This window comes from Myotis daubentonii, chromosome 1 (genome assembly GCF_963259705.1).
Source record: "Myotis daubentonii chromosome 1, mMyoDau2.1, whole genome shotgun sequence".
NCBI lineage: Eukaryota > Metazoa > Chordata > Mammalia > Chiroptera > Vespertilionidae > Myotis > Myotis daubentonii.
This window is the reverse complement of record NC_081840.1, coordinates 54,227,513-54,252,629: the sequence shown is the minus strand read 5'-3', so window position 1 is coordinate 54,252,629 and position 25,117 is coordinate 54,227,513. Positions and strand designations below refer to the sequence as shown.

The following is a 25,117-nucleotide window of genomic DNA, read 5'->3' as shown; positions in this document are numbered from 1 at the left end:
AGGGCATGAGCGGGTGGGGGGGGGGGGGAGGATAGAGGGTAACGTGGGGATAAGGACACATATGTAATATCTTAATCAATAAAAAATATATTAAATAATAATAATAATAAAACATCCTCGGGTGAGGATTTAAAAAAAAAATCAATGGAAAAATATCCTCGGGTGAGGATAAAAAAAAAAAAAAAAGAAAAGAAAGAAAAGAAACCATATCAAACTCAATTGGTAAAGTTGCTATTAAATTTTGAAACTTTCTTGCAGAAAAGCAATGATTTTTTGTTAATGTTATTTTCTAGAAGATATGAGTAATTGTCTAACCCTCACATTATCAAAGTAATTATAAAAAATACCATCTAAAATATTTTTGAAGTTTGACATACTGTTCATTTTAATTTTTTATTTATTTGAGAGAGGGAGAGTTATATCAATTTTTTGTCCCACTTATTTATGCATTCATTGCATAAATGAATTGTTTCTTGTAGGCACCCTGACCAGGGATCAAACCCACAACTTTGGCATATCAGGAAGATGCTCTACGCAACTGAGATCAGCCATTAAATCCTTATTAATGAAGAAAAACAAGTGAGGCTTAAAAGATCCTGAAAACAAAGAGAGAGAGAGAGAGAGAGAGAGAGAAATCCATTAAACTTTGAATAGGTATAGATGATTTTTATGATATTGCTTCTATTCTTAGTATTTTATGATTTTTCTATAATGGACATATATTACCAGTGTGAGAAAATGTTTATTATGTACTAATTATGAAACATCAAACTTCTATAATAAAATTAATTTTGTGATACAGTTCTAGCCATAGTGCTTTTCCTACCAAATTCTACTACTATATATCACAAGTGGAACACATATTCTCCATGCTCCTTTCTGGGTGTTTTTAAATGCAGGCTCTGATATTTCCCAGTTGCACACTTTTGGCAAAATTACTTAACCTCTCTAAGCTTTACTGTTCTCAACTATGAAATGAGAATGAAAACAATCTATGCCAGATATTTAAAATTATATGAGAACATAGGGAAGGCACAGAACCTGACCAATAATAAACCCTCAATAAATATTTTCCTACTGTCTCAAAGCTGAGAAAAGTAATGTGCAATAATGTAGATGGTATTGGCTCATAGAGTTTTCAGCAATGAAGTTTAATGCAGCTGGGGAAATGTCCGAGCTAGAGACAACGAAACCGTATGCTTAAATGTAGAAAAAATACTGACTTTCAAAGAACTCAACTTTTACATCACTGCTAACATAGTAATATTACAAACTAGAGAATTTGTAATTTGTGCACTAGGGGGAGGGGAGGTCCCTCAGCCCGGCCTGCACCCTCTTGCAGTACAGGACCCCTGGGGGATGTCCAATTGCCCGCAGGCCCCCAAGGGGTCAATGGCGCTGCCATGGAGGTGAGAGGCTCCCGCCACTGATGCTGCGTCTGCCAGCCTTAAGCCTGGCTTCTGGCTGAGCAGCGCTCCCCCGTGGGAGCTCACTGACCACTAGGAGGCAGCTCCTGTGTTGAGCATCTGCCCCATGGTGGTCAGTGCGTGTCATAGCGACCGGTCGTTCCATTGTTCGGTCGATTGGCAGATTAGTCTATTATATATATAGGACTGCCTTATAAAAAGTATTGAATAGCATACCTCATGATTGATGACAGTCCAACCACAAGATGAATCACTGTCACTGGAGTTTTCAGCCATTTTTCAGGTCTACAAACACAAAAATACATTGACATGTTAGACATATTTTATTTTTTAATGTTTTTTAATTGATTTCAGTGAGGAAGGGTGAGGGAGAGACAGAAACATCAATGATGAGAGAGCATCACCAATCAGCTGCCCTCTGCATACCCCCTGATGGGGAACAAGCCCGCAACCCAGGCATGTGCCCTGACCAGGAATCAAACCATGACCTCCTGGTTCACAGTTCGAAGCTCAACCACTGAGCCATACCAAGAAGGCGGGCATATTTTTTTAAAATCCTATTAGAAGAACTATATGTGACCCAAGTATGAAAAGTGACTTGCTCTCTCTCATTTGAAACTGAGACAACCTACCCATGAATTTACCATACAAGATATGATTGCTTAACTGAATAAACAAATACAACCAAACTTTTAAAACAAGGAGATCCTCCCAAACTGCATATGGCTGGCTATCAGTCCAGATATAGGAATTATGTATTTTTGTCTGCCAAGAGCATCTCCTCCTGCTGAAAAAGGCCTTTCCCCCACATTTAAGCAATCCTATCCTATATAATGTATCTATACTAATAAAAGGGTAATATGCTAATTAGATTGGGTCAACCGGCAATCTTCCGGACATCCGAATTCCTTCCGGACAAAGCCATGGTGGTGGGGGCTGAGCAGAGGCAGTTAGGGGTGATCAAGCTGGCAGTAGAGGGCTGTTGGGGGAGAGATCAGGACAGCAGGGGAGGGCAGTTAGGGGCGAGATCAGGCCAGCAGGGGAGAGCAGTTAGGGGTGATCAGGCAGGCAGGCGGAGGGGTTAGGGGCAATCAGGCAGGCAGGCAGAGGCAGTTAGGGGTGATCAGGCAGGCGGGCAGGTGAGCAGTTAGAAGCCAGCGGTCCCAGATTGTGAGAGGGCTATCCCCCAAGGGCTCCCCAATTGGAGAGGGTATGGACTGGGCTAAGGGAGCCCCCCCCCCCATGCATGAATTTCGTGCACCAGGCCACTAGTCTATATATATATATATATATATATAAATGCCTAAGCGACGGACCGACCAGTCGACCGGTCACTATGACGCGCACTGACCACCAGGGGGCAGATGCTCAATGCAGAAGCTGCCCCCTAATGGTCAGTGCACTCCCACTGCAGGAGCACAGTTCAGCTGACCGACCCATCTCAACAGCCCACCAGCCCAGAATCAGCCACCCTCTCCCTCAGGTCCAATCTCCGGAGAATGGGCCAGGCACCAACAGACCAGCGCTGGTGGGTCTAGTGGAAGTCGGTCTCAGGCACCACAGCTGCTTCCCCTCCCTAGACGCTCAGCAAGGAAGAAACAATACAAAAGTGGCCGCCAGGTGGCTCCCAACAACCAGTGTGAACATAAGCAGGATGGATCCAGATCCCTGGATGGCAAGGGTATCCTACTGCCCTCCCGGAGGGCCAATCACATCCCAGCCCCCCCACCCTCCTTGGGATGGGTGCCAGACAAAGGGCTCATGGCTGGCAAGCACCACTACAGCGGCACAGGCCTCTCCCGATTGGGACTGACAGCACGATCCCACGGCAAGCGCAGCAGGGCCGGGATGAGCGGGAGCAGCAGGCAGAAGTAGCAGGCATGTTGGACTGCAGGTTTTAGCCAATCCCTGCAGGCCACCCCAAGGGACCCCACCTGTGCATGAATTCATGCACCAGGCCTCTAGTATATACATATGTATATGTATATATAAACTTCAAAACCAAACTCACTGAGTCTGCCTTACTGACTGTTATATACATTTAACTCTTATTGTACAGTGTATGTACTTCTATCATTACACATATACTGAGAACACAATTATTGTACATTAGAGGCCTGGTGCACGAAATTCGTGCACAGGCGGAGGGGGAGCAGGGGGGGGGGTCCCCTCAGCCCAGCCTGCACCCTCTCCAATCCGGGACTCCTCAGGGGATGTCCAACTGCCGGTTTAGGCCCAATCCTAGGCCCAGCAATTGGACATGCTCTCACAATCTGGGACTGCTGGCTCCTAACTGCTCACCTGCCTGCCTGCCTGCCTGATCGCCCCTACTGGCCCCCCTGCCAGCCTGATCACCCCTAACTGCCTCTGCCTGCCAGCCTGGTTGCCCCCAACTGCCCCTCCCACCAGCCTGGTAATCCCTTACTGCCCCACCTACAGGCCTGGTCGCCCTCAACTGCCCCCCCCCCGACTTGGTCGCTCCCAACTGCCCCCTGCCAGCCTGGTCACCCTTCACTGCCCCCCCTGCTGGCCTGGTCACCCCACACAGCCTGCTGCTCAGTCATTTGGTCATCCCTCACTAACCCCCCTGCCAGCCTTATCGCCCAACTCAGCCTGTTCGGTTGTCCGTTCATTCATCTGTTCGGTTGCAATGGTCCCTGGCTCTTTATATATATACTAGGGGCCCGGTGCACGAAATTCGTGCACTGGGTGTGTGTGGGGGGTGTCCCTCAGCCCAGCCTGCCCCCTCTCACATACTGGGAGCCCTCAGGCGTTGACCTCCATCACCCTCCAATCACAGGATCGGCCCCTTGCCCAGGCCTGACACCTCCGCCAGAGGTGTCAGGCTTGGACAGGGGACCCCCATCTCCCCCCGATCACTGGCTCTGGCCCCCGCCCAGGCCTGAGGCCTCTGGCCCAGGAATCATGCCTGGGCAGGGGACCCCCATCTCCCTCTGATCGCTTGCTCCACCCCCCGCCCAAGCCTGACGCCTCTGACCCAGGCTTCAGGCCTGGGCAAGGGGACCATCATATCCCCCCAATCCCCGGCTCAGCCCCCGCCCAGGCCTGATGCCTCGGCCAGAGGAGTTGACCCTCATCACCCTCCGATCACCAATCACCGGATCGGCCCCTTGACCAGGCCTGAGGCCTCCGGCAGAGGTGTCAGGCCTGGGCAGGGGACCCCCAGCTCCCCGCGGTTGCAGGCTCTGCCCCTGCCCAGGCCTAACGCCTCTGGCTGAGGCATCCTGCTCGGGCAGCGGGGACGCGCAGCTGCAGCGGCCCCGCGATCGTGGGCTCCGCTTTAGGCCCAGGCAAGGGACCCCTAGCTCCCGGGACTGCCAGCTTCGACCGTGCCCAGCTCCCATTGCTGGCTCCACCCCTACTTCCTGCTATCACTGGCCAGGGCGGCAAAGGCACCTGATTCTCCAATCATGGCTGGGGGGCAGGGCAAAGGCGGCCCCAGGGCCGCCTTTGCCCTGCCCCCCAGTTCCTAGCTCCCCCCTGGGTTTCCGATCACTGTCTGTGGCAGGGGGCTTCTTCCTGCTTTCCCTTTCGCCTCCCTGCATTGTGCCTACATATGCAAATTAACCACCATCTTGTTGGCAGTTAACTGCCAATCATAGTTGGCAGTTAATTTGCATATAGCCCTGATTAGCCAATGAAAAGGGTATCGTCGTACGCCAATTACCATTTTTCTCTTTTATTAGTGTAGACTAGAGGCCCGGTACACAAAAATTTGTGCACTCGGGGGGGAGAGAGGGTCCCTCAGCCCGGCCTGTGCCCTCTCGCAGTCTGGGACCCCTCGGGAGATAAGGACCTGCTGGCTTAGGCCTGCTCCCAGGTGGCAGAGGGCAGGCCCAATCCCTAGGTGCAGCCCCTGGTCGGGCTCAGAGCAGGGCCGATTGGGGAATTGGGGCACCGCCCCTGTCATGCACAGAGCAGGGCGGATTGGGAGGTTGCGATGCCACCCTCAGTCACGCTCAGGGTAGGGCCGATTGGGGGGTTGGGGCACCGCCCCCTCACACTCAAGGCAGGGTTGATGGGGAGGTTGCGGTGCCACCCCGTCACGCACAGAGCAGGGCCAATCAGGGGGTTGGGGTGCTGCCCCCTGTCACACACAGAGCAGGGCCCATCAGGGGGGTTGGGGTTCCGTACCCTGTCATGCACAGAGCAGGGCCAATCAGGGGGTTGGGCTTTACCCAGCAAAGCTATCATTCAGAATTGAAGGTCAGATAAAGAGCTTCACAAATAAGGAAAAGCTAAAGGAGTTCATCACCACCAAACCAGTATCATATGAAATGCTGAAAGGTATCCTTTAAGAAGAGGAAGAAGAAAAAGATAAAGATACAAAATATGAACAACAAATACACATCTATCAACAAGTAAATCTAAAAATCAAGTGAATAACTAATCTGATGAACAGAATAAACTGGTGATTATAACAGAATCAGGGGCATAGAAAGGGAGTGGACTGACTATTCTTGGGGGGGAAGGGTGTGGGGGATGCGGGAAGAGACTGAACAAAAATCATGCACCTATGGATGAGGACAGTGGGGGGGGGGGCTGTGAGAGCGGAGGGTGGGGTGGGAACCGGGTGGAGGGGAGCTATGGGGAGAAAAAGAGGAACAACTGTAATAATCTGAACAATAAAGATTTAATTTTTTAAAAAAAGTTTTTAAGTATTATTTTATGACTCGTGCCCAGTGCATGAATTCATGCACACTGAAAGGAAATTAATTAGAAGAAATGTTTTAATATCGCTATTCACCCTTTCTCTAAACTACAAGTGTCTACCAAATTCACGATCAGCAATGACAGATTGAAACACACGCATGCGATTGGCACTAGTGAGAGCTTTATATCCTCTACTAGAGGCCTGTTGCATGAAGAGATTCGTGCAACAGGCCTTCTCTTCCCTTGGCTGCTGGCACCGGTTTGCCTCTGGCATCCAGGACCCAGGGCTTCTTAGCTCTGGCAGGGCTCCGGCCGGAACTGGCCCCGGGGCCGTCCGGCTTCACTGCTCTGGCCCCGGGGCTGTCCAGCTTCACTCCACCACTTGGAGCCTACACATGCAAATTAACTGCCATCTTTGTTAAGTTAATTTGCATACTCTCCTGATTGGCTGGTTAGCATAGTGAAGGTATGGTCAATTTACATGTTTGTCTATTATTAGGTAAGATAATAAAAGTCTAATATGCAAATTGTCGACCAGGAGTTCGACAGGGAGTTCGAATGCTCGCTATGACGTGCACTGATCACCAGGGGGCGGCGCGGAACACAGTGGGCGTAGGCGACACAGCGCTGGCAGTGGGCAGCAGTGGAGGCACTGCTGGCCCCAATGGGTCTTGGCGAGAGAGCAAGACTGCAGCGGGATGGTGGAGCAGGTGAGCAGGCCACAACGGAGGGGGGCTGTGGGGGGGGGCATCCCCGACTGATAGTCCTGCAGATGGCAACCAGCAGCGTTGCTGGCAGGCCCTGATCACCCAATCAGGGCCAGGCCCCAGGGCTGGGATTGGGAACTGGGGGTGGGTGGCAGTGACCAACCTCCTGTGGCACCCAGGCAGGGAGGCTGCCACCTCTAGCCGGCTACCTGGGGGTGACAGGGACAAAGGTGCAGTGAGAAAGCGGGGTGTCCGCTGAGCTCACTCTCATTTCCCCTGCTACCCTCCCCTTGTACGCCAGGGCTCACACTCTGGAGAACCCACCATGCTCAGGTTGCCAGGCGCCTGCGAGGAGCCCGCCCTGCACCTGCACAGCATCTTCCAGGTGAGCCAGATCAGTGCACGTCATAGCAACTGGTAGGACAGTTGGACACTTAGCATATTAGCCTTTTTTATATATATAGATGAGGATCATCAGTTGAAAATATTACCTCTTGGTAACTTTAACATTATTTTTAATGGTGTATTTTATTTCTTTTTAAAATATTTGATTTTAGAGAGATGAGAGGAGAGAGGGAGGGAGGGAAGGAAGGAGAGAGGGAGGGAGGGAAAGAGGAAGAAAGAGACAGACATTGATTTGTTGTTCCACTTACGTATGCATTCATTGATTGATTCTTGTATGTGCCCTGACAATGGACTAAACCTGCAGCCTTGGCTTATAGGCGGGACAACATTCTAGCTAACTGAGCTATCCAGCCAGGGCTGTGTATTTCATTTCTATAGGAGCATTAAACTGTACACTGGTTGCAAATCAATGACTGGCTAAATATTTACTTACCAGGTAGGCTGAAAGGAGTCATGTTGGACAAGTAAGTAAATAATGTATCTTTTTAACAAGTTCACAATTATGTATTTATTACATAAGCTCTTCCACAATAGCTCCAGGGAACTGTTACAGATCCTGCCTAAACTATGCTTATTCTAACAACCAAACCATACACAGCCATGAGACTAATATGAAACACTTGAAAGAAACAAACCAACATGAGTCACATCATTGCTTTTTCTACCTTAAGAAGAAATAGAACAAATGATTAAAACAAAAAACAACAACACTAGCTGAAAAGACCAGGGGAACCTAAAGAAATTCATTTATCATGGGATTTTTGACTGTGTTGTATCAGTGAGGAAAGAATAAAATATTATAATTATGTAAAATTATATGTAATATATAAAGTATAAATTATATATCTATAACTGATTTTTAAAAAGAATTAGCCTGTTAAAATTCCTGAAGTCTCATAGCCCTTTAGTTATTGAGCACCAAGTGTATACAAGGCTCTGTTCTTGGCTCTGGAAATAAGAGAACAAGACAGGCTACTCTAAGTCTCAGCCCTCATCGGGCTTAAGAAAAAGTAAAGGCAGAAAAAGTTAAAGAATATAAAAGTTTTAAGAAAGTCAATTATTCGAGTATGAATGGAGTATTTTAAGAACAGATACGAATCTTTTAAAAGGCACATATTAAGATGGGGAAGCAACTAACGGGCACCCAGACCTATGGGATGCAAGGCATCAGTGCAATATTCCATGATAAAGGTGAGCATGTAAATTTAACCAGTATTGACAAAGGAGGGGTTAAAAGAGAAAGGGAAGAGTTAGGAGAAATTTGAGAAGATGGGAAAGATTTTTTTTTTAAGAGAATTAAATAACCAACTATAGTAAGTGCAGGTTTCTGGTAAAGTGAGTGGGTAACTGGAAAAACCTTTCTCTATGGAACAAAAAGTAGATATGACTTTGACATAAATAAAAGTGGCTGAAGCCTACAGCACTCTTCACCATATGAAAGCTTCTCTCCTTCCCTTTGCATAGCCCATCTTCTAATCTCTTCTAGTAGCTTATATTCTCACTGTTCCTCCATAACTCACCCCTAAGACTTAGATGCTTTATTTTCTTAATAACCTTCCAAAACTTCTGAGTTGCCAGGCCCAATCAGAAAGATTTAATATGGGTATATCCCGTGCCCTTCTCTATTTCCATTTAAACAGTTCTTTTAAACAGGTAGTTCCTAGCTTTTGCTTTGTAACAAAACAATAGCTCAGATGAAATAACATTTCAAAAGAAAGTTAAATACAAATTGCTAAATTGGGACAGCTTTATCATATTTGAATTTCTCAAATCAAAGAGCCCAATTTAATCAAGCCCCAATTTGATTCTTTGTTTAAAGTCTTGGAGGAAGGACAAGATTGACATCTAGCCCAAATAAGAAAAAGATTCTTACAGGCCATAACACCAAAGTAACAGTTTGGATAAACAAAATTCTGTCATACTATAGAACCATTTAATTCAGCTGCTCTCAAAAAGTTGGATGTGCTGCAATTAAAGCAAAACTTAAAAAGTAACTTTCTGAGCCCCACCCTAGAGGCACTGACTCTGTAAACTGCCATTGTAAGTGATCTTCCTAAAATGATAACCTCACATCATTCCTTAAAAATGTTAAGCTTTTAGCCCAAGCTGGTTTGGCTCAGTGGATAGAGCGTCAGCCTGTGGACTGAAAGGTCCTAGGTTCGATTCTGGTCAAGGGCACATGCCTGGGTTGCAGGCTCAAACCCCAGTGGGGGGCATGCAGGAGGCAGCTGATCAATGATTCTCTCTCATCATTGTTTCTATCTCTCTCTCCCTCTCCCTTCCTCTCTGAAATCAATAAAAATATATTTTTTAAAAATGTTAAGCTTTTGCCCAGCCAGCAAGGCTCAGTGGTTGAGGGTTAACTTATGAACCAGGAGATCACTGTTTGATTTCCAGTCAGGGTACATGCCTGGATTGTGGGTTCGATCCCCAGTGTGGGGCTTGCAGGAGGCAGCCAATCAATTATTTTCTCTCAGTATTGATGTTTCTATCTCCCCTCTCTCTCACTTCCTCTCTAAAAGCAATACAATAGTGTATATATATATATATATATATATATATATATATATATATATACTAGAGGCCCAATGCACAAATTTGTGCACAGGTGGGATCCAGCTGGCCCCCCCATGGGGACCAATCAGGGCAGGGCTGGCTGGGGGGAGGGGCTGCCCCCCGATAGCAACTGGTCGTTCTGGTTGCTTGGCTTTTATATATATACTAGAGGCCCGGTGCATGAAATTCATGGGCGGGGGGGGGGGGGGGGGGGGAGGCAGTTCCCTCAGCCTGGCCTGCACTCTCTCCAATCCGGTCTCACTCAGGGGATGTCTGACTGATGGTTCAGGCCCAATCCTGCAGGGGATCCCTCTCACAATCTGGGACTGCTGGCTCCTAACTGCTTGCCTGCCTGCCTGCCTGATTGCTCCTAACACCTCTGCCTGCCTGCCTGATCGCCCCTAACTGCTCCCCTGCCTGCCTGATTGTCCCAACTGCTCCCCAGCCAGCCAAATCATCCCTAACCGCCTCTGCCCTGGCCCCTGCACCTGGGACCCGGGCTTCCCTCCCTCTGGCTGGCTACAGGCACCTGAGACCCGAGCTGGCTTCCCCCAGGACCACGGGTGGCTTCGCCTGGGCCTGACTTTGTAAGGAAGGATGTCGGGAAGACGTCTGGTCTAATTAGCATATTACCCTTTTATTAGTATAGATACTTAAGATATTTTAAAGTTAAGCTTTCAAGTACAGTCTTCAAGAAAATGCCCAAAGGTTTGGAGTATCTTTTAGTTTTTATCTCTAGCATCTTGTCTTCTCTCCAGCAAATCCCTTTTCCCCCTCAGACTTTTCAATTCCCCTAAAATATTTGGCTTTCAGTTAACGCTGTAGATTTTGCATACTCCCCACCCCTTATCTCAACCCAAATACTGTGCCTATTGCTTCCTATCTCAGCTAATACATCACTTCTTTGTGAACCATCCCCTGATTTCAGTCCCAAAGACTCCAGCAGTTTCCCTAATCTACTAAAAATAGAATGTTGGGCTGTAATTGCTTATTTACTTGCCTATTATATATCCCCCAAATAGCACAGTGCTTGACACATATTAGGCACTCAATAAAGGTAAACAGATTTCTTGAGTGATGTGACCTAAATTGTTCCTCAAGGAACTCAAAATTCTGGAGGAATTCTGAGGTTTCTCTCCCATTATTTTGACCATAAGTAAATACATAAACCCTTCTGCATTTAAGGGCTTTACAAATAATTACAGATCCCAAGACCTTAGCTTTTTACTGAAACAAAAAAGTCACAGAAGATTTTGAGGAAAGGAATAGAAAGCTCACTCTGGCTGCCTTCTGAGACAATACTATGAAAGGGCAAAGACAGAGGCAGGAAGACATTTGCAAAACCACTACAATAATTTAGATGAGATGATGGTAGTTTGGAACAGGGTGGCAGCAGTGAAAACAGTGGACATATTATACATATATTTTGAAAGGTATAGAGTCAACAGTGCTTTCTGATGTACTTAAAAATGGGTAAGAGGAACGACTCTTGGCCTAAACAAATACAAGAATTGAGACAGGAAGACTTCAAAAGCAGTAAGTTATAAAAGGAAAACTGGTAAATCAGTTTGGGCCATGTTAAATTTGAGACAGCTATTATCACATCCAAGTGGAAACAACAAGTAGGCTGAATTTAGGAGACATTGATGGGCCAAAGATGTAATTTTAAAACAATTTAGGTGGTAGTTGTCAAAACTAACAATACAGCAACAATATTAATTTTACCTATAAAGTATAACCTAAGTGAATGTTACCTGACATGATGGTGCCCTTCATCATTCCTGGGTAGCTACATTTTACTATGGAAAAGGTAAGGTTCCCACCACTCTATCTTCTAGAATTAGACATGATGAGGAATAATAGGGGCATTATTCCCCCACAGGTCTATAATTCCGACGAAAGACAACCAATGGGCTGACAGCAAAGGTCCCAAAAGTGCCGTGCACTATAAATGTGATCAAAGATGAGAGTCAGTCTAGATAGCTTTCAAGAACCTATTTCTATAATGGTTTTCAAAGGTTCTGAAACTTTTATCTCCCCAAAAGGATATGAAAATGTCTACTCTAAACTGGACTTCATTTGAGAAAAGGAAGAAGATTCAATATCCCAACTAATGAAAAACTTTAAATGTCTTTTCTGCCTGGCCAGTAGGTGCCCTTGACCAGAATCAAACCCGAGACCCTCCAGTTCAAGGGCTGACACTCTATCCACTGAGCCAAACCAGCTAGGGCTGTTTATTGATTTTTTTAGAGAGAGAAACATCGCTTTGTTGTTCCACTTATTTATGCATTCATTGGTTGAGTCTTTCATGTGCCCTGACAGGGGAATCAAACCCCCTTGGCATATGCGGATGATGCCATAACCAATTGAACTATACTGTCAGGGCAAAAATAAACTTTTTTAAAAAATGTTTTTTATAAACATTTTTAAAAATGAAAAGACAAACCCAATTTTAAGTATAGTGAATGATACAAATCCAATCATCTTCCAGGTGATCAGTTTCTTCAAGAGAATCATATTAAAACACTAGAGGCCCGGTACATGAAATTCATGCATGGAGTGGGGGGCATCCCTCAGCCCAGCCTGCACCCTCTCCAATCTGGGACCCCTTGGGGGATGTCCGACTGCTGGTTTAGGCCTGTAGGATCGGGCCTACACCAACGTCGGACATCCCTCTCACAATCCAGGACTGTTGGCTCCTAACCGCTTGCCTGCCTGCCTGAATGCCCCTAACCACTTCTGCCTGCCAGCCTGATCACCCCCTAACCACTCCCCTGCCAGCCTGATTGATGCCTAACGGCTCCCCTGCCAGCCTGATCGCCCCCAACTGCCCTCCCCTGCCGGCCCAATCGCCCCCAACTGCCCTCCCCTACAGGCCTGGTCGCCCCCAACTGCTTTCCCCTGCCTGCCAGGTTGCCCCCAACTGCCCTCCCCTGCCGGCCTGATCTTGCTCCCAACTGCCCTCCCCTGCCAGCCATCTTGTGGGGGCCATCTTGTAATGACGTCACGCGTGATGCCACCTAGACTTTTATTATATAGGATTTACCATCATCTTAGGTATCAATGGAGACCTGACAGTAGAGAAAAGACTTTGGGCTTAGATAAGTCCACAGTTCAGTACTTATGGCATCAAAATGTGGGTCCTACAGTTATCCTGCCTCCTGGTTATAGTCGTCATATAAGTGGATGCAAAGATAACCTATCTGTAGTAAGCAGGCTCTCCTACTTCTAATCGAGTGGAATACCATTTAAAACACTGAAATCTATCGCAAAAGATAGGCATCTGGAAAAAAATCTTAAACAGGAGCAGTAATTTCATTTTATTCATGCCCAGGATACTGTTACATACAACAGATAAACCTTTTGATCTAGAAAATAAACTCTGCAAGAAGTGAGTCAAAATACAATTTCTTCACGAGTTTCCTTCTATGATGCAACATCCCTCAAATTGGGAAACAAAAGCAACTATTGCCATATTTGAAGATAAAAGTATCCCCTTTTGCCTCAATCTAAAAGAAGCCACACCTTTGATAAAAAGTTTGAAATAAACTGAATAAACAATACGAATCCAAAAGGCTATGGGAAAATTAAGATACCTGTTAGTATGGAAATATTCCTTTCACAAGGTATTCTTTCTGAGAAAAATCCTGACTTTCCGGGATTGTTATATCTTAATTTTGGACAAACCTGAAAGAGCCAACAAATATATAAACTGAGTCAGGTCCATATTGCCCTTATTTGGACACCAGAGCCCCTGGTGGGGGCCCTTTTTCCCTATTAGGGATAAGTAAGACTTTTGGGTCCTGGCTCTTTGTTTTCTTCTATTCTCAATTTCTTAAAAAGTAATCTGTTTTCACTTGTTAAAATATATATATTCATCACCTAATCTTTTTCTTTATTTTTATTTTTTGCAGAGAAGGGGAGGGGGAAGGGAAAGGGAAAGGCACGGGCCTGCTCTCCAGAGGGAGAGTGCCACATAAGCTATATTTTTGTTTATTTTAAACATACTTTTCACAAAAGGATTACCTGTCCTAATTTTTTTTACAATTGTCTTCAGCTTTTTCATTTGAGAAAAAAGATGAAAAGATGGAAAACAAAGGAATTTTATAAATTTTTATTGTTTCAATTTCTTCAAAGTTTGCACACCTTATTACAGAATAATTAAATATATATTCATTGTTACTTTCTAGTAGTAACGTTAGATAAAAATGTTAGTAAAGATGTTATTTGCATTATTAACTAATCAAATAAGCAGTTTTACCAACCCATAATAAACAACCTATTTTTTTGCTTTTATTCTATTTACTTATATTTATTCTCATAAGTCCTCAGAATTTATTGACAAGTTTCTAAAAGACCTTATGCTTGTATACAATATGTGAACCTTGCTGTAAGAGGCAAAGGTGACTTCCCCAGAAGGAGGCATCTAAGTTCTAAACTATTTATTTTTTAATCCTCACCTAAAGATATTTTTCCATTGAGTTTTAGAGAGTGGAATGGAAGGGGAGAGACACAGAGGGAGAAACATGGATGTAAGAGAGAGACGTTAACTGGTTGCCTCCCAGACGCGCCCTCCACCAGAGTCTGCAACCAAGGTACATGTGCCCTTGACTAGAATGGGACCTGGGACCCTTTAGTCCTCTGGGCCCACCCTCTATCCACTGGGCCCAACCGGCTAGGGCCTAAACTATTTCTTGCACTGAAAGACCAGTGCTTACACATACAATTTATCTCTCTCAGAGGACCAGTTCAACTTAAAGTGCTATTTTAAAATATTAAAAACAACATCTACTTTCTACTGTTAAGTTAGACTTATCTTCGTTATACTTTAGATGTGCGATTAAAACAAATCAAAACCAAAATTAAAAGCACAACCATAAAAGCACACTTCAGTTTCAGGACCTTTAAGGCAGCAGAATGCAAAGTCACAATCAGGAGAGGAGCCAGGTTTCCTTCAATCCAAAAAAAAAAAAAAAAAAAAAAAAAGCCAAACAGCTCTACCAGAAATATCAAACGAAGATCACCTTTGACTTTTCTCCAAACTTCCCAGTCAAAAAAGTATATATTACACTGAGTCATTACACTTCAAATACGTATGCTTTATGTAAATGCTAGCAGGCCAATAATACTTCGCAGGAGTCGCTCTTACAAAGTGGTAGCATTTTCATATCTGATTGATCTTCGCCAATACCCCATGAAGTAAAGCAATTGGCTGTTATTTACAACACAAATAGAAACAACAGGGACCCATAACATTGTAGTACTTGCAAAACATAATTAAACATCTGACTCCCAATCCAATTTTTTTTTTTTTTTTACATTCCATTGCACTGGCAATATGAACCAGAAGTAAGGTTTCAGGATAGTAATTTATAGACAAGTACTAATGAAACATTAGATTTTGACTTCCCAGGATGACAGAGAAAATTCTTTTACTTCCTTAACTCATTTTCTAATACTTCCTTCAGAAAACTCTACAGACCTTTAAACAGGTTTCCACACATTAAATGCCCTTAAAATAAAAATCCCAAAATTCATCAGTTAGCTGTAATCCTCCCCATATTACAGAGCTAAATTTCATTTTAGAACTCAATTTGAGATATTTTTTTCAAGTTTATTGGACATGATCTTTGAAGCTGACTTGTATTTTTTTAGCTGTTTTAATCTAGTCAAAATTGCTTAACTGCCGGGAAGACAATTCTTGAAAATGTAAATTATCACTTACAATTGGCAACTTCCTCACCTTAACCACACACCAACACAAAAACAATCTAGCCTCTAGTAGTTCCGCACTGTTAGATGAGTCTGCATTTTCTGTTTTAAAACACCCTGGGCATACAGGCCTTGCTGCTGTGTCCACATTCTTAACATGCTCAGAAACTGCTACTTCTATGATCTTAGCAGTTCGCTTAATTTTTAGAAATCTTATTTAACTTGGATAAGAATACAATATATAACCTGAACCACAATACTTGTGAACAGTTCATAAATCAAACATGTTAACTATACATGCTTCTTATGTCCTGTAAATGGACCCATGTATCTATTAAGATATTGAGCCAACACAGTAAAATGGCAAAAAGGTAAACCCCAATTTTTCAAGGCTGATAATTAACAAAAATACATCAACTGTTCCTATAGAACAATATGGCCCTTCCTGTATGTAAAAAAAAACACACAACAAAATGTAGGCTTAATAATATGCTACTTACCTACCATATCTAACATACCCATAATAGGAAACAAAAATTAACATAAATTCAAAATATCAAACAGTACTCAAAGTGATTCAATGAAAACAAATTTAAAATTCCCATTTTATAATAATTGCTTAACATTTCCACTGTCAAGTGCTTACAAAATAACAAATGACAGATTTGTTATATCCAAATCTGGATATATTTTCAGATTAATATGTCCATACTTTTTATCACCTGATGGATTTATTAAAATAATCAAGATTTTACTGCCTTAATTGAAGAAAGGCTTAGCACATTTTTCTTTGATTTTACTGTATTAAGTGAAAACAGAGCAAAATCAGATGAGATGTACAAATACTAAGAATTATTGTCATGGTTGGTTTTTTTTTACCTTTCCAGTCCTACTAATGAACTCTTGTCCCTTTCAAGAGTTAAATTTTTTGTTGTTACTTATTTGCTTTTTTAAGTAATGTTTAAAAAGTCTTTATAACTAGAATTGCTGCACCTATCTCCATTTTTAAATTAAGTTTTTTTCTATAGAAAATTTGGGAAATACCAGAAAGTATAAAGAAAAAATTATTTGTGCCAGACCAGCATGGCTCAGTAGTTGAGCACTGATCTATGAACCAGGGTCATGGTTTAATTCCTCCTGGTCAGGGCACATGCTGGGGTTGCAGTCTCGATCTCTATTGTGGGGCGTGCAGGAGGCAGCTGATCAATGATTCTCTCTCATCATTGATGTTTCTCTCTCTCTCTGAAATCAATAAAATCAATCCTTCCTCTCTGAAATCAATAAAAATATATTTTAAAATAAAAATAAAAAATTTGTAATTTCACTTTTATAATTAAAACTATCCTTTCAGTCTTATTTCTGAGGACCAAAAAGGGACCACATATTAAACCTGACAAGTTCAGGGGAGGTCTTTGGTCATAACATACATACCTTTGCAATTTCTGGCTAATTTCCTTTTACCAGACCCCTCACTGCATCAGAGCAGAGACCACAAAACCCCATTGTTATTGTTACCGTGTTGTTAACTGCTAATTATCCTATATCCACAAATGTAAAAGTATGTGTCTGTTTATTTTACTCTTTATCCAATCCCAGAGATTTCCCTGCTTTGCTTTCTCCCACTTTACTAATACTCTATTATCAATGGATTTCATGTAATCCTTATTCCTCCTCCTTTGATTAGAATGTATAAAGTAAGGTGCAAAGCTGCCATTCTCTGGAGCATTTTCTCAATCCGCTGAGATTTTGCTTCCCAGCAACTGTCTCAATTTGGCTCAAACACATAAAAACTCTACAGGTTTAAACGTTTCTTACATTGACATTTCAAAGGCATACAATTGCTCTACATTCTATGTAGTTTACAAAATTAGAATCACACTATTCTCTAACCTGTTTTACTTAAAAATTACTATTTCGCACATTTAAGAATGATTTTAAACATTGTAAATGATTTTAACAGCTTCTTTAATTCGAATCCCAACCTTAGGTAAGGGTTAAATTTATGTTTTAAAAGAATACCCCCCCCCCCCTTTCCGGGCCAATGTGGCTCACTGGTTGAGCATGGCCCCATGAACCAGGAGGTCATGGTTAGATGCCAATCTGTGCACATTGGCAGGGTTGCAGGCTCCATCCCCAGTAGGGGGTGTGCAGGAGATAGCGGATCAATGATTCTTTCTCATCACTGATGTTTCAATAAAAACCTATTTTTTAAAAAAAGAATTAGAATTCTGTTAACTTCGTAATAGGTAATTAATTAGTTAATTAATTTTAAAATAAAAAATACCCCCCCCCCCCCCCCGCAACACACACACACATACTTCCTCTTTCCCTTCCCTTTTAGGCTCAGAGCTCAGGAAATAATAATAAACCATTCACACTAGGATGGTGTGATAAATATCACCGAAAATTTGGAGCCTAATAATATTAAAACCTTAAGCCAAAGGATATGATGGGCTAATAGTGACATTTCAAGCACTATCCAAAGGATGCGACCTTACTGGAAAATGCAAGTCTCCTAACATTCGTAATACCCATTCTAGCTACAAGAAAACTCCGTTCCGTTTTTTCAATAAAGCTAGAGCGAAGCAGTGTAAATTTCATCCCCGCAACAAAGTACCTTAATGGACTGAGTTCGTTAAAACTGGCACTCCCACTGGCAGAGTTGGATTCATCAAACAAGGGAAACACGTAAGGTTTGCAAGGCACTCTATAGAGAGCTAATCCAGCAGATTTCTCGATTAGAAGGCCGACGCTAACGGGGGCCGCTGGAGGAGGACACAGATATGGAGCGCCTGGTGTACGAGCAGAAATCTCACCTGCACTATTTAATATTTAATTTTTCTATTCCTGGCATCACGGGGCTCAAACGTCACCAAAAAAAGATGGGCCGGCTGAAAACCCGGCAGGGTGACGCACGTAACATCTCACCATATGGATTCTCACCCAAGCCAGCCCAGGGGAGGAAGGAGGGTCCCCGAGCCGCACGCTTCCCCCGCACCTTGAGCGAGCGCAGCGCTGGGGTCTGCACGTGGCAGTCGGAGGCTGCAGGACCCCCAGACCCGACGCCTCAGGAACCGACACCGGCTCTTTGCAGACTACGGTTCCGAGGCCACCGGTGCGGCCACACGCACCAGGCGGCAGGAGTCGAACTCCGAGCTCAGCCTCAGAGGAGACCGCGCGAATGCCTTCGCCAGGCGTATGAGCCGCGGATGCCAGCCAGGGCCCTGACAGGTGGCCGCGACTCCTCTCCTGGGGCCCAAACCCACCCCGGGCCGTACCTGAAGGGGCAGCGCCACCTCCGCCCCGAAGTGCCGGCTGTTGCGGTGGCGTTGGTCACAGCTCCGAGCCCAGTGACGCCTCTAATAAAAATAACAACCTGCTCGCAGGCGTCCGCTCCCGAGAGGAGGCGGCCGGCGGAGCGCCGCAGCGCATGCTGGGACTCGTAGTCTCGCCCCCCGCCTTACGTCGGGGGGCAGCGGAGGGAAGAACTACGACTCCCGAAGAACAGTGCAGCCCGCCGCGGGGAGACGGAAGGAAGCCACGAGTCTCATAACATCCGGGCCCGGGCGCTCTAAAGGCGGAGAGGCGCCGCGGAAGGTTGCTATGGAGACGGGCTGCTACAATCGCTCCAAAGGATTCATGGTTTCAACCCTGAGGACTGCCCGGGATTTTGATCCAGCCCATGTTTTCCCTTCTCTTTCAGGCTTTAATTGGGTGTACATAAAAAGCCGCATCCTTTGGCCGCCTCGTCATCCGCTGAAGAAAAAGACTGCCTTTGACGAAAAAAGAAAGATATGGAGAATGACCGGGTATGGCTAAGTGGGTTTGGACAGAGGGCTAGATGTTTTTGAATGTTCATTTACTTTGCTTTAAATTTGGGGCATCCACCCTAAAAAAAACAAAAACAAAAAAACCAACAACAACAACAACAAACAATACCTTTCTAGGCAGCCACTGAGCTACACAGATGCAAATGTCCAATGTTGAATTAAGCCAGAATTGCTCTAAAGGTATAAAGATGATTGGGGATGGTATGCAACTCGTACCGTATGGCGAACCATTAGGTGATGGCTTTGAACAACAACAAAAAATGTACCTTGTTCATTTTTCATTTATTTACATTGTACCTTGCTCAAATACGAGCTACAAAAGGTAGGTGCACTCATACTGTTGATGGAAACTAGAAAGCTAAGCTTTAACTGTCCCCCAATTGTGGAAGGAATAAAAAAGTTAACAAAAACATTAACAAGAAAGATGGTGGGCCTCGACAGAAACAAAAGGTGTCTCAAACTGACACTTTTGTGTGTCTTTTTGCTTTGGACGTTACTATAGTTAACATCAACTGTGACACCAAAAAAGAAAAAAAACACAATTTTATAATTACAGCTTCTCTAAGAAATATTTTTTAAAAATATACTTTTATTGATTTAAGAGAGAGGAAGGGAGAGGGAGAAACATCAATGATGAGAGAGAATCATTGATAGGCCGCCTCCTGCACGCCCCCTTCTGGGAATAGGCCTACAGCCCGGGCATGTGTCCTTGACCCTAATCAAACCGGGGCCCTGACATTGCTCTATCCACTGAGCAAAACCAGCTAGGGCTAAGAAATATTTTTATTAGTTCAATGGCTTCTATATTTTTTAATATGTGTTTATACTGAAGGACTTTGAAAAATTAAAGTGGCCCGGCTTTTTCTAATTCTAGGAAAGCCTTACAAATTAAATTAGTAAGAAAGCTACTATCATCTATTTGTAGGATTGTATTCTTTCCCAAGCCAATTCTACAACATCGTCAATTTTAAAATAATCATTTACAATTTTAATTTACCTTTTTATCCTTAAGTAAAAAACAGTTGCTGACCCCATGCATAACTGACAGAGAACTTAAAATAATCATTTTATTATTCTTTGTATTAGTCCAGTGATGGTGAACCTTTTGAGCTCGGCGTGTCAGCATTTTGAAAAACCCTAACTTAACTCTGGTGCCGTGTCACATATAGAAATTTTTTGATATTTGCAACCATAGTAAAACAAAGACTTATATTTTTGATATTTATTTTATCTATTTAAATGCCATTTAACAAAGAAAAATCAACCAAAAAAAATGAGTGTCACAGGTTCGCCATCACTGTATTAGACTATTTTGTTTAGTTTTATTTTTATATAAATATATTTTTATATTTTATTGATTTTTTACAGAGAGGAAGGGAGAGAGATAGACACATCGATGAGAGAGAAACATTGATCAGCTGCCTCCTGCACATCTCCTACTGGGGATGTGTCCGCAACCCAGGTACATGCCCTTGACCAGAATCGAACCTGGGACCCTTCAGTCCGCAGGCCAACGCTCTATCCACTGAGCCAAACCGGTTTTGGCTGTTTAGTTTTATTTTAAACTGTATACAGTTTGAACTCCACATTTAAGATTATGAGATTTGAGGAGGGTGAACCCAAATAAGAAAGCTGCAGGGAGGGCCTATGACAAAAAAGTAAAAGTAGTGTGTATTTTGTTTCTAAGTCTATAAAACATTTGTGAATTATCCTGGAGGTCTAAAAGATTTAGGTAGACACTAATTTCCAGATTGTGTGATATAAATTATACCAACAAAGTTTATCAGCTAACTTATCCTCTATTTTAACTAGATTTGGTTTTCTGTATTACATTTTGCACCAAAGCTGATCAGAATTTAGAACCAGAAGTAGAGGGTGATTTGATGAGAGTCCTCTGTGAAAGAGGTTCTCCTGGACAACCTGACTGGGTGTCCATAAATTAGAGTTGGTATTTTTCCCCACAAATCACAGGGCAGTCACCTTCCACCTAAGAGGCTTTCCCTGTGCAGAGGTAACCTAGACGTTTTGAGAAAAGCTGTCCTGTTGATACACCATAGGATGCTGGGAGTTTATTATCATCCAATGTCTGTGCTCTTGATATTTAAAAAAAATTAATAGGCAGCATCAAAAAGAATAAATAGCAAAATCTGATGAGTTCTATTTCTAATTTTGCCAGCTTCCTATAAGATATATGAGTATTAACTGAATATTAGTAAACTAGAGGTCCGGTGCATGAATTTTTGCATGGGTAGGGTCCCTAGGCCTGGCTGGTGATCAGGGACGATCGGGGCCTGCTGGCTGCCAGCTGGGGCCTCCCTTCCTCGGCTGCTGGCTGCCGGCCGGTGCCTTCCTTCATTCTACGCAACCCTCTGGTGGTCAGCACACATCATAGCGATCGATCGATCGAACTCCCAGTCTCCTGGCTGAACTCCCAAGGGGACACTTTGCATATTAGCCTTTTATATATATAGATTGTAGTATACTAATTTAGTGTTGTTAACCTGTAAATTTCAGAACTGAATTCTGGAAGAGCATACAAAAGCATTGAGGTAAACGTGCAAAAAAGAAAACGATAAAAAATGATTCCATTTTACATAGCAATTAATCTTTACATCCAATTTTCTTTCAGTATATATACCTTCATAAGCACAGACTAAGGCAGCTTTTTAAAACCAATTTTACATATGATATACAAAAGGGAAATGATAATGATGAAGGGTTGGATCATAGGTTGATAATCATTTAAATCTGAACAAAGGAAAAGAAAGTGTACTAAATACTTCACATTTGCAGATTTGAACTCAAGCTTTTACAACTAATAGGTTCTGAACATTAGTAAATTTAACTTTGTTGAGACATTTTATAGAACTAGAGGCCCAATGCATGAAATTCGTGCAAGGGGCTTGGCCCCCACCACCGCTGTGACGGGGGGCCCCTGCTGCCGCAGCTTCTTCCGAAAGGACATCTGGTCTAATTAGCATATTACACTTTTATTATTATAGATAACCCAGGAATTCAGGGTGAGTTGGGTTACACTAAGAGGAACCTAACTAATCTGATTCAAGTATGCAACTCAGAAAAGGCTTTGTCCTCACATTAGTTTGACAGAACAGCTCTATAAACATTTTTATCTCCTTTTAGAGTTGAAGAAGCAGATTATATGCTTGCTAATTTTAAGGATTTAGAAGTCTTAAAGGGTCTCAGTTTCATGAATCACAATCTGCTGTAGTTCCTTAAATATTTTGGATATTGATCCTTTATCAGATGTATCATTGCCAAGTATGTTCTCCCATACAGTTGGCTCGATTTTCATTTTGTTGATGGTTTCTTTAATTTTTGGCATTTTTATTATATGTCTGGGCATGGGCCTGTTTGGATTCTTCTTGCTTGAGACTTTCTGTGCCTCCTGAACTTGTATGACTTTTTCCTTCACCAGGTTAGGGAAGAGTTCTGCCATTATTACTTCTAACAAGTTCTCTATCCTTTGCTCACTTTATTCCCCTTCTGGCACTCCTATGATGCAAATATTGTTATGTTTTATGTTGTCTCACAGCTTCCTTAAGCTGTCCTGTTTTTTTTGTTTGTTTGTTTTTTGTTTTTTTTTTTGGTTCTCTGATGGAGTTCTCTTCTAATTCACTGATTCAATCCTTGGCTTCCCCTAATCAGCTGTGTATTCCTTCCAATGTGTTCTTTATTAGCGTTATGTCATTCTTCATTTCAGACTGGTCTTTTTTCATAATTACTATGTCTTTTCTCATGCTGTTGAGTATACTTGCCATCATTATTCTGAACTCTGTATCTGATCAGTTTCTTATTTCCATTTCATTTAGCTCTTCTGGAGAATTCTCTTGCATTTAGGGCTTTTTTTGTCTCACCACTTTGGCTGCCTGTTTGGGTTTGTGTCTGTGTATTAGGTAGATCTGCTACAACTCCAAATCTCTAGTGCAGGACAATGTCAGAAGCTGTTTGTGACTGGCCCTAAGTACCCTGTTAGGAGCTCTCAGCAATCCACAACTTGTGTCTTCCTCTGCTGGGGCTGGGTGCCTTTTGAAAGACCAAGATGTGCAGCATCTAGCCCCAGGCCCAGAAGGAGACCAGGCAAAGACTCAAAGCCTCCAGAGATCCACCTCTACCTGCAGTGGGATTGACACTGATTAACCTCAGGCTATTGACCACTGGGTTGGACGAGAAGTCTTCCAACAGGGTGGTGCAACTGCCTTCCCCTAGGCAAAAACCACTTGGACAGGAAAGTACTGCCAGAGAAAGATGTCCTCAGCAGCATGAGTGAATGACTCAGCACAGGAAACCAAGTTGGCTGCCCTCTAAGCTCCAAACCCAGAGCCCCCAACCCTGGACTCTACTCACACTCCTCCAGTCCATTCTGCCCTCTCCCTGCCGGGCCCAAGGTGAGTGGCTGCACATAAAATTTTGTGCATTGGCCCTTTAAGAGGGTGTGTGAATTTTAAGCCATCTCTCCCTGGCAGGCAGCAAACCTGCTGCTTTTCACAGCCAGATATTATGTGGGCACCTTTCTCAGTTCTGGTGCTCTGGGCTGGGGAGCCAAGCTTGGGGTTTAGACCCCAGAGTTCTCAGTGGGAACCCCCCACAGTTGAGATATCCTTCCTGCACTTCAGCTACTGTCCCTGGGAGCCCGGCCAGCCCTTTCATGCCTCCGCACTTCCTACCAGTCTCTATGCAGTCTCCACTTTCCCTCCTTGGTTATCAAGGTTCTCTCCAGCTAGTCTTCAGATGATTTTTGGGGGTGGCTTTTCTGTATTTTAGTTGTATTTCCAGTTTGGTCCTGGGAGAGTGTCAGTGTAGCTTCCACTTACTCTGCTGCCATTTTGGATCTCTCTGTCCATTTTTTAATTGGACCATTGTTTGGTGTGGGTTTTTTGCTTTTGAATTATATGAGTTCCTTGTATACATTTTTTAATAACCTCTTATCAGATATATAGTTTGCAGACATTTTCTCCCATTCTTTAAGTTGTTGTCTCATTCTGTTCATGGTTTCCTATGCTGTGTACAGACTTTTTGGTTTGATATAGTCCCACTTGTTTATTTCTGCATGTGTTACTTGTGCTTTTGGTGTCACATCCAAAAAACTGTTGTGAAGACTAGTGAGTTTTTTTCCTGTTTTTTTCCCTAGAGTTTTGCAGTTTCAGGCCTTACATTTAAGTCTTCATTTTGAGTAAATTTTTTTGAGTTAATTTTTTTGAGTGGTATTAAAATTAGGGCTGGGGCTAAGTTTAATAGTTTGGGGGTTTCCCCCCACCAACAACTTTATAATTGAGAATGATTTTATGTGTTTATATTTTAGGATAAGAAAAGTACTTTAGCTTCAACTTCAGACACAGAAATGAAACCTCAACAACTGCCTACTTGTGTGAACCCTGGCAATCCTGTGTTTTCATGTATGTTGGATCCAAAAACACTCCTTACAGCTACCTCACTATCAGAGCCTAAGATGATTATGTATAAAACCAATTCAAGTACTTATGGTGAATGTTTACCTACACCACAGTTTTTTCCCTGCATTTATACTCCAAAAGAGCAAGAATTTTCAAGGCATATCAGAGCTACGGGATTTTATCAAAATAACACTCTAAATACTGCACCCGACAAAACCAGAACCTATAATTTTCAACATCCTCTATGAAAATATATTCCTTTGTATGTTTAACAGAAAATATACTCAGAAAAAAAAAATGAGTTTTAAGTCTAAGGCTAGAATACCTAATTGGGAATATGGAAAGATTTTAATTTTAAAAAATATTTTAAAGAAATAAAGTATTTCAACTGATAA

General features: G+C 43.1%; 2 protein-coding genes across 7 annotated transcripts in view; one reads left to right on the top strand and one right to left on the bottom strand.

Annotated features, from left to right (window-relative positions):
• The window catches only part of CCPG1 (cell cycle progression 1), a 52,599-nt gene extending 33,701 nt beyond the window's left edge, over positions 1 to 18,898 (bottom strand). For 5 of the 6 annotated variants that reach the window (XM_059700429.1, XM_059700445.1, XM_059700453.1 and 2 more), the window contains exons 1-2: positions 18,760 to 18,898; positions 1,644 to 1,712 (exon numbers count right to left, since the gene is read on the bottom strand). In XM_059700429.1, the coding sequence (XP_059556412.1) occupies positions 1,644 to 1,703 (60 nt within the window). In that variant the 5' untranslated portion in view covers positions 1,704 to 1,712; positions 18,760 to 18,898. Of the gene's footprint in view, positions 1 to 1,643; positions 1,713 to 18,098; positions 18,241 to 18,759 lie in introns of those variants that run through there. The other variant, XM_059700439.1, reaches the window with a different exon arrangement.
• Positions 18,899 to 19,184: 286 nt separating this feature from the next.
• Positions 19,185 to 25,117, top strand: PIERCE2 (piercer of microtubule wall 2). The gene is made up of 2 exons (XM_059700625.1): positions 19,185 to 19,290; positions 24,632 to 25,117. Exons 1-2 carry the CDS (start codon positions 19,276 to 19,278, stop codon positions 24,968 to 24,970), a joined length of 354 nt encoding a protein of 117 aa, XP_059556608.1. The 5' UTR covers positions 19,185 to 19,275; the 3' UTR covers positions 24,971 to 25,117.